This window comes from Oryzias melastigma, unplaced genomic scaffold (genome assembly GCF_002922805.2).
Source record: "Oryzias melastigma strain HK-1 unplaced genomic scaffold, ASM292280v2 sc00247, whole genome shotgun sequence".
Classification (NCBI taxonomy): domain Eukaryota; kingdom Metazoa; phylum Chordata; class Actinopteri; order Beloniformes; family Adrianichthyidae; genus Oryzias; species Oryzias melastigma.
In genome coordinates, this window is record NW_023416889.1 from 474839 (window position 1) to 485096 (window position 10258).

The 10258-nt window shown below is 39.4% G+C and overlaps 1 protein-coding gene across 1 annotated transcript in view; it reads right to left on the reverse strand.

The window, feature by feature from the left end:
- The window catches only part of fbl (fibrillarin), an 11000-nt gene extending 1734 nt beyond the window's left edge, over positions 1-9266 (reverse strand). The window contains exons 1-8 of the mRNA XM_024262300.2: positions 9109-9266; positions 7208-7339; positions 6991-7137; positions 4373-4467; positions 2928-3098; positions 2666-2798; positions 2092-2204; positions 1815-1960 (exon numbers count right to left, since the gene is read on the reverse strand). Of these exons, the coding sequence (XP_024118068.1) occupies positions 1815-1960; positions 2092-2204; positions 2666-2798; positions 2928-3098; positions 4373-4467; positions 6991-7137; positions 7208-7339; positions 9109-9118 (947 nt within the window). The 5' untranslated portion in view covers positions 9119-9266. The remainder of the gene's footprint in view (positions 1-1814; positions 1961-2091; positions 2205-2665; positions 2799-2927; positions 3099-4372; positions 4468-6990; positions 7138-7207; positions 7340-9108) is intronic.
- Between the last annotated feature and the right edge of the window lie 992 nt (positions 9267-10258).

The window sequence follows — 10258 nt, forward strand, 5'->3', positions numbered from 1 at the left end:
TCCATGACAAATGTGGACAAAGGTGGACAGGATTTTAGGTCTGCCATGGACATGAATGAAACTCAAAAATAACCTAAAAAGAGTTCAGCGCACTGTCACACTCCCAGATGACCCCACTTTTAATGTAAACAAGGCCAGGAGAGCAGGATTGGTTGGTCAGACGATGTGTCTTGCGGGTACCAAATGAACTACAGATCCCATCATGCCTTGCTGAACACCAGCATTGCAAGGTTGGGTTGTTTCTTGTCCAAATTAATGGTTTTCATTCTAAAACTGTGGGTAAACCCAGCTTTAGGTGGGTGGACATAATGTGGGCAGGTTCAGTTCTGTGGTTCTTTGTTGAAACACGTCTCAGGAGGGACGAGTGGTCAGGTGAGCCAGACTCACCTGTAAACTATCATCATCGTTAGGAACTAAGAATAAAATAAAAGTGTGTCCACCAATCCGATCTATGAAGGAATCTTATTCATTTTTATCCTCAAAATTTGTAATATTTTGTGTTTCCTTTATAATTATGGCACAGCAAGGTGAAACAGCGCAGTCTCAGTTGTGCAATCCCAAATAAACTTACACAGCAGTACGCTAACAATGTCATTCTTAACCATTTATACATTGTAGACATTTTTATCACGTTTATTTTCCATATAATACATGTTTTATTTTCTTTGGTGTTAGTACGTGACATAAAGCTGCACTGAAAAGACAGACGCAGTCAAACATTTTCATTAATAAATAGTCAGTCATTTGTTTATTAATGCGTAGATGTTTTTGGGATGGCTTTTATTGTTATTAATGGTCCGATGTTATCTTGGGTTCATTTCTAACTTGTAATAATTTGACAAAATGTATTTTCATGGAGAGTAAAATATTGAAAGGTATTTAAGGCTTAAGTTGATTTATACTAGAATAGTATTACTGACTTTTTATTATTCATAATTATTTTTAGAAAGTTACGGTTTTAAAGTTTTAAAATTTGGCGTTCTGCTAGCTTTTTGGACTATTTGGGCATTTACTAAGATTTTTTAGCCATTTTGGAGTTTAGCTAATACTTCAGCTACATGCTAGCTGTTTTGGCTAATCTAAAGTTTTTTTAGGCTAATTTGGCTTTTAGCTAATATTTTAGTGGCTATCAGCTTCAGTGCTTTCAGCTATTAGTGTCAGCATTTTCAACTTTCAATTTCAGCATCACCAAATAATCATGTTAAAAAGTTACACTCTTAAAGTTTTAAACATTTAGTTTCAGTGTGTTCAATAAATGTTTATCCTTTTCGACCAGCAACATAAAGTGTGTTTTGGATTTTCTGCGATTGAGTTCCACACTCTTGCGATACATGAAAGATTTGGTGCTACAGAATTCCAACCGGACACAAACCCAAATTAATTTATCCTTCATGATTTCCAATGATTAGAACTTCTGTTCTGAAAAGGACGTTATCCAAACATCCCTACCAAATGGCAGTCCCTGACTGGTCAAAGTTCAAGCGGTTTTACTTTAGAAGTGCGTTCAATGTTTGTATGTAGAGCCTGAAAACGGACTTAAAAACTTGTGTAGCTACGCATGAACGTAGAGTTCTGAACACAAACAAACTGGCAATTAGCAGAGTTGACAAAGATATAGACAAGGCTGCTTTTTAAAATACAGAGCAAAATGGCAAAATTTTGTTTGAGATCAAAGCGGTTTAAAATTGTGTTCTAGTTGCAGGACGTGTAGCAGCACAGACCCCATGCGTGTCTGGTCTTGTGAGATCTTTCCCCATCACCTGCTGGTACCCACTGAGCTGTCAGACGCTCTCCACTGAGGGCAGCTGCTTTACCTGTAGATGCCCACCACTACAGCGTGGTCCCTCTCGTAGGGCTCCAGGGTGAGCTGCTCCTGGGGCTTCATGTTCTCTGCGCTCATCTTCTTCACTTCTGAAGCAAACACAGCCTCTGGAGCTGCCGTGGAGTCGATGCAGTTGGCCTGAATCAGAAGAGAACTCGGATCAGACGGATTCAATGAGGGGTTTCTTCGTATGCGCTCCTCCTTCTAAAGACCACACCCTCACGCCTTTCCTGGGTTAGAGCATCTCCAACAGACGTGAGCCGCCATACCTTTATGGAGATGACAAAGTGTCCGCCATTCTTCAGGAAGTTGTGAGCATTAAGGGCGACGATTCTGGTCTGGTCGGGCTGAGCGACATCAGCAAAGATCACGTCCACCATGCCTGCAGAGGAGCACAGCGCCCACATGAGGCTCTGGGTGTGTCTGAAACCCCTCCCTAACCCCTAACTACTAAAAAACTGAACAGTGTGATACTATATAGTGGCCTGGATTTTAAATGTAATTCGGACATGATGCTCAATGCTTTTCTTTTGTTTTTCTGGTCACCGATTTCACAAAATCGAATAAATACGAACATTTCATGATGTTTATTTATGACTCCACTGTGTTCTGATGGTAAAATATTTATTCAAAAATTACATTTAAACACATTCTTTGTTTGAAATTGTTCAACCGCAAAGCATTGTGGTCTATATTCGCTAATCTAGTGAGCAGCGATGCACGATAGCTTTTTGCCAAGACTTCTAGTGAACTCCATTTTGGAATAGCACTAGAAAATGAGAATGCACCATACAGTGATTAGGAGGGGATTCAGCTTCTGTCCGCTGAAGCGCAGACACCTACCAACAAGCATGCGGTACTTGTGCGGATGGCGGGCGTCTTCAATGATGGGGATGATGTTGGTGCGTTTCTTTGCCACATTGAGGAGGTCACGGCCAGATCGGTGGGAGAATTCCACTGCGTAGACCAGCCCGTCCTTAAAACAAACAACAGGGGGCGGAGTCAGACTGTTTATTCTGACAAAATGTGTTAAAGTTGCATCTTGATAAAACCACAGTGGTGCACTTTAGGTACAGCAACAGCCTCACCGTGGTTACATACTTACTGGCCCGACGATGTCAGAGACATGGGACACCGTGGTGCCTGATGCAGCTCCGAGGTACATGACCTTGGTCCCCGGCTTGATGTGAATCTGGTCAACTCCTCCAAGAATTGCAGCTGCTAGCTTGGAGCGGAAAGGATTCCAGGCTCTGTACTCAATCTTAGTATCCCCCTCCTGATCAAAAACAATAAACAATAAACACACAATCAAAAAGCCACAGTCTAGCTATGTTACAGGAGTTGACCTGCATCAAAAAGGAAATGACCTGAACCACAAGTGTCAAAGTCAAGGCCAGAGGGCCAGATCTGGCCCTCCAGATCATTTTATTTTATTGTTATTAATGACCCGATGTTATCTTAAGCTTTTTTCTAACTTGTATAATTTTGACAAAATGTATTTTTATGGAAGGTAAAATATTAAAGTTATTTAAGGTTTAAATTGATTTATTCTGGAATCATATTCCTGCCTTTTTATTATTCATATTTATTTTAAATAGTAACGGTTTTAAAAATTGGCATTGTGCTACCTTTTTGGGCTATTTTGTCATTTTAAAGATTTTTTTTGTCTATTTTGAAGTAAAGCTAATATTTCAGAACATTGCTAGCAGTTTTAGCTAATTTCAGCTTTTTAAGAAAAGTTTTTTAGGCTATTTTGGCATCAGGCTAATTTTTACATGCCATCTGTTTTGGCTAATTTAGACATTTTTCAGCTTTTAGGCTATTTTTAAGACTAGCTATTTTTGTTAACCAAAGTTTTTTTAAGGCTAATTTGGTATTAAGCTAATATTTTAACTAAATAGTTTCAGCTTTCAATTTCAGCAGGAGTTTAGCCAATATTTCAGCTACATGCTAGCTATTTTTTTTGCTAATTTAGGCTTTTTTGAAGTTTACTTATTATTCATACGATAGCTTTTTTGGGTAGTTTAGGCTTTTTTCAGTGTTTTAGGCTATTTGGAAGTTTAGCTATTTTTTCAGTTACATGCTAGCTGTTTTGGCTAACAAGTTTTTCTTTTTATAAGGCTAATTTGATATTTAGGTAATATTTTAACTGGCTATCAACTTTAGCATTTTCAGCTATTAGCTTAGGAGTTTTTAACTTAATTTCAGCTTCTACCGCTATCAGCGCTAGCATCTTCAGCAGACAAATTCAGCTAACAGCATTCACAATCAAATTATCGCAGGTAATGCTATATACTGTATCTAGTTTACAATAATGTTAAAAAGTTACAGTTTTCAAAAAATTGTTTTAGAATGTTCAATAAATGTTTATCCTGTTTTGACGTAAGGTCTTTTGAATTTTGGCCCCTTGAGCAATTGACATTTAAAAACAGGATTTATGGCTCATTTCTTAGACCACACTTCTGTGGTATCGCATGAACGAAATCAGAGGCGGAGGGTTAACCCTTCAACACCAGAGCTACAGGGATACTGTCAGAAACGGCTCTTTACCTCCACGCTCATCCTCTTCTCTCCGTACACCGACTCTCCCACCACCATGTTTTTGGTGACCAGGGCGTCCTCCTTCCCTCTGCAGATAAACACCCCTGGAAGAAAGCATATCCCCCACTGTCAAAAGAACCACATACAGGACCTCCTCACCACAAACAACTGCACCTTCACCCTTTAGCACTAAAAGAACCATTTGGTGTAGTTTCTTACAGACTAAAGACCCAGCCAGAATCGCAAAGTCCCAGAAAATACACTTCAGTTTTTGGAACCACTTTTTTGTAAAATACAACTTTTCAATATTTAAATTGAACGGCCAAAAGGTCATATTTTTCAATAATTACCATCTCTAACTTCTGCACTTTTGACAGCAGGACATCCTTTTTATTGAACCTTATAAGAGCTGAGCTAATACTTGAACATACCCTCTAAATACGTCGTCACAAGGCTCCAGTTAAGAAGAATTAACTACTGTGATAAAACAACTCTAAATGTGACGTCCACACATGTGGATTACGGGTCTGAAGGTTAAAGCCAACAAAAGGATGAAGGAGCCGCATGTGACCCCCCTCTGTGTTAAAGACTTCAAATTAGAGGTTTGTTTGAGGCATTGACAATATAATCACTGGACATGTCAACCCCTCCCCCCTCGGGTTCCAAACAGGAAGTACCCACTGGTTTCAGGAAGCCAAAATCCCATAGACTTCCATTGAGACATACTCGTTGTATTTTTCAGAAAAATCATTATTTTTGTCTGATACATTAACATCTTTTAATCATAAAGATATTTTTTCTTTATCGCATGTTATTCTGACCAATCAGATGCCTCAGTAAAAGCATGTTGCTCCCACTGGCCCCGCCTCGAATATTTGATTGACAGATTCTCTCAAGACCCTTCCAGTGGAAGAGGTGTGGACTCCCAACAATCTCACTCATGATTGGTGACAGAAGTTCCTCTAAAAACGTGACTGACCAATCACTGTCGACAGATTACAAAATGGTGGCAGACGAACATGAAGCTGGGGTGACGGCTTTGGCCTCATTTCGTGATGGCCAGTAAGGCATGTTCTATGGGTGATGTCAACACCTTGTTTTGTCCAGTAAATAACGTCAATGGTTTGGGGAGGGTCGTGTCTTTTTGTCCTTTCATCCAGTCATGGCTGCAGTTCAAAAATCACTTTCCGAACATCAACTCACTTCCAGTCTAAACGCTTTCTGATCAGACTGACTGCCTGCGTCTACATTTGAATAAGAATTCAGTGAACACTCATTGTTTACGTTATTGTTTGTTTTCAGTATTTTTGTTGTGTTTGCTGCAACCTTCGGTTAGACTATTAAAATAGTCAACTCATTTAATAGTTGATTAGTCATTACTTTATATTATATGGAGTCAGAGTGTAGTAAAGTGGAACAAAGTAGTGTGTTCTACCCCCCCCCAAAAAATGCACTTTTTTTGCATTTGAGTCAGTGAGACCAAAATTTTATCTGTAGTGAAAAATAGTTCTTTGTTTAAGATGCCATCCACATTTGATTTAATCTTGTTTTAATACCAGAAACTAATGAAGGACAGAGGCTGTAGAATTCATTAAAAGTTTATTAAACTATCATCTTAATACTCTGTGTTGTGTGAATGTTTACAGCATTCACACTACAGTGAATCTCCTGCTCCTTTCAATTAAGATTTTGGCATGTAAAAAAAGTCACACTTTCACCAATCTTGGCATCAAAACGTTCAGCTTGTTCAGGACATTACTGCTTGTACTTTTGGTATTCATAAACGTTATAGTTTTGGAAATACTGAGCAAAATGTGCCCCATAGGAAATGAATGAGAAGTTGCTCAAATCCCTCAAAAACGTTGTGCACTTTAAAATGTGTGAACTTATGACAACTTTCAGCTAAAGACACAATTCAAACTTGAATTTTTTGGCAACTAGCTTTTATTTTTAGCAACTGTTCTTGGCTAATTTTGATTTTTTTTGCAGTTTTTTAGGCTAATTTGGAGTTTAGCTAACATTTTAGCAATATGCTCAAATGTTGGCAAAAAATTCGACATTTTTCTGTTTTTTTTTTTTGGCCAATTTGGACTTTAGCTAATGCATTTAGCATTAGCATAATGATAGCTGTATTTGGCTAAATTTGATTTTTCCCCAGTTTTTTTAAGATAGTTTGGAGTTTAGCTAATATTTTTGCATTGAGCTAGCTATTTTTTGGCAAAATTAGACAATTTTTTTCATTTTTTCAAAGGATAATTTTGACTTTAGCCAATATTTTAGCATTGTGCTAACTGTTTGTGGCGGAAATTTGGCATTTAGGTAGTATTTTAGCAGGCTTTCAGCATCAGCATGTTCAGTTATCAGCTGTAGCATTTTCAGTAACCACAATAACACTAGCAGTATCGAAGGTAATGATAGATATCTAGTTTTTAGTTAGTTTAAAGCTAATGGGGGCTAGATGTATGTTTCACAGCCAGTTTGCACATGACTCGATTAGTCGATTCTTTGGAAAAAATTATCTGTGATTAGGATTAGTCGACTTTTAAAATAATCGTTTGTGGTGGCACTACCTTCGGTGCAGAGTAAAACACCTTTTTAAAACAAAATCATCATAAGTCCATAGCTACCTTCATGTCTGTGTGGCTCTATCACCACCTTCTTCCCTCCTCCGAATCCTCCACGGCCTCCTCCTCTTCCTCCTCGTCCTCTTGGGGTTCCTCTGCCGCCCCCGCGTCCCCGAAACCCTCCACCGTCGGGGGACCTGAAACTTCCCCCTATAAACATGCTTTAGTGAGCAACAGACCTTTCTGCTGGCTGTCCTCTGAACTTTGGTGGTGCTCTCACCTCGTCCACCTCTGAACCCGCCTCTTCCTCCACGGTCGCCGAACCCTCCTCTTCCTCCACGGTCACCGAACCCTCCTCTTCCTCCACCTCGTCCTCCACCTCTTCCTCCTCTGTCTCCACGGGGACTGAATCCTAAAACACAAGACATGACAGGATTACCATCCCCAGAAGGCAAAGGACAATCTTCCATTTCTGTGACATACATGCAGGTACAGCATGAATACACCTGACATCCATCACTCACCTTACAGAGGTTTTTACTACCATGAAAGAAGAAACACTTTCACAGTTTGACCACAAGGGGTCTCACTAGTTGCTTGCTCTGATTCCAAAACATTGATTTAATGTAAACTCAGCAGCCCCGCTGCTCTAAGGAGCTGTACAGGAAGTCATTCCTGCCATCTGCCATTAGGCTTTATAACTCCTCCATGCGTAAAAGGTGAAAGGAAAACACCTTGGTGCTTTTTCTTAGTCTCTTTTTACATCGTTGTACATGTGTGTATATAGTCTTTTTCTGCTGCTATGTGTGTACATTTGTTTATATGTTTGTTTATTCTGCTGCTATGACTACTTATATTATATATAAGTTAGATACATTTTATTGATCATTTGAATTTACTGATCTTTTAGCAGTTTAATGGTGTTTTGTGCTTTTCATTATTATTAATTGCTGCTTCTACAACTGAATTTCCCTGCAGGGATAAATCAAGTTGATCTTGAATCTTGAAATCCACTCAGTTGGTTGTTCTATTGTGTTTTGACTGAAGCTTTAGTGGACAGAGAAATAGACAAGTTTACTCTTTTCATATGAAATAATTATTCAGTAGCAAAACCACTGATGCGTTTGTAGTCAACACTTCACATTAGCCAGTGTTGAGCAGCATAAGATAAGTACTTGTAACTCAAAGATCAAACTTTCTACCAAAGTTTAGCATTGCATATAACGTCTGTGCATTCTATTGGTAGCGATGCGCAAACTAGACATCAACAGGGATGTAAAAACCTACATAGTTTATCATCTATGTGCACCTCAGTCACCAATTTATACATTTAACTAATCTAAGTGCAATAAATGATAATTAAATTAACCTTACTTGCCATTCTATTTTTCCTTTATTTTTATTTTCCCCTCTTTATCCTCAGCAGTCTTACACTGCTGGGTTTTGTTATTTTAGTTTGGGGTTGGATCTTGGTAGTCTTAGTTTGGTGTCTTTGTTTATTTGTTTTCTTTAGGTAGTATAGGTTAGGCAGACGTTATTTTATGTTTGGTCAGGAAGCCACCATGGAGAGATTTAAGAGCCACGTGTGGTTCTGGACCTGCAGGCTGCAGACCTCTGGACTTTACCGATTCAAGTGAGAGTTTGGAGACTTATTAAAATGACAAGATGAAATTCTAATAGAATTGGGGCGTGGCTTTCCGCCTGGAGTGACCAATCACGAGCTCTTAAATGCCTCGTTACTCTTCACAAACCATTTATCCTCTTTTTTTTTTAATAAAGAATCAGTCAACATGGCGACGTCCTTTGACAAAATGAGGCCAAATAACACCACGTGACCACAGAGTTCGTTGTTTAGCTTCAGGGTCAATCTCAGCTTTTAGGTTCGGAAATAAAGCCAGTTAGTTCATCAACAGTGTTATCCGCCAACCAGTACCAGCCAGTGGTTCGAACCCGTACCATTGACGGTTCGGGAGCATCGGAAAGCGCCTTCCGACGAACTGGACCTTACGAACTAAGTTTAGAGGCGAAATTCGTGGCCGCCACATCAGAACTTTCTGAGCATTGTCGAATATCATAACTTATCAGCGCACGAGGCGAGTTCTGTTTCCCCCTTAACGACACCAGAAGGGGTGCACGGCGGCACCGATGTCGTTTAGAGACACGTGGCAGAGTTTACGGTACCTGGCTTCATGTTCGCTCCAGAATCGTGCGAAGTGGACCTCGGTGTCTTGTAACGACTCCTACCGCGCGTGGACGCTGCGTTAGCACGTGCGCTTCTCTATCTGTGAAGCAGAGGACTTCTTCCGCTTTCTACTGAAACTAACCCGCTCTCCGCCATCTGTGCTGCCCCCTACAGGAGCGGATGTATCAATGACCGTCAGCCAACTCAACTTTCAGTGAGACTCAGTCAGTGCAAGACAAGAGACATGTCATTTAGTTTGGTGAAATTAGGCTTAAAAAATTGATGAATTAAAAAGTAATTAACCCAATAAATAACTTTTTAAAGGAAACTGCGCATACGTGTTGTTGAGGTTCATTTACTAAACGAATATAAGAATGTATTAGATGTTACTGATCCTGTAAATGGAAACTCATCTTGAACAAAACAGACCATAATACAACAATCTCTGACCACAATTTGTGGTTGTCATTTGACAGCAGCTGATCGTGTAAACCAGGAGTTAGAATCACCTTCATAAGTGACCACTTAAAACTTGAATCTGATATGAGCATTGGCTTAATTTCGACAGAACTTTTTAAAACAATGTAACAAAGTTTCAAAAAAAATTGTAATAATTAGGACTTTGCTAGCATTTAGCTGTTGCTAATCTGTAACACTTGCAGAGAGGATTAAATAATAAACATTCTAACAAGTAAGCAGTTGGGCCCTTTTTTCTGTTTGATTACACAACAGGATACAATCAAATTTCTGCCACGGCACCAGTGCTCTTGATCATCTATCAAAAGAGACGTCAGCATTTTGTTCAGGACATGAAGTGGCAAGCAAAGCAGCTCCGTACACCTGGGAGTGGCTTTGGAGGACGTGATTTGGGGAAATTGGTTGGTAATTTTACAGAGGAGCTGTGGATCCAGTAGTTCCACGACACACTCATTTTAACAACGCTGTGATACCGTGGGACCTCTTGTGGGGCCTGCTGTGTGGGTCAGCCAGTTCCTACTAAGCAGCATTTATATAGAAAAAATGTTTTTTATAGCAATTTGGGAAAATATGTCAATTTTTATACACCTAAAACTCACCTCCACAGAGGGCTAAAAACATTTTTTTTTTAATGTGAGTTATTTTCAAAATCGTGGTGTTTCTATCAAGCAA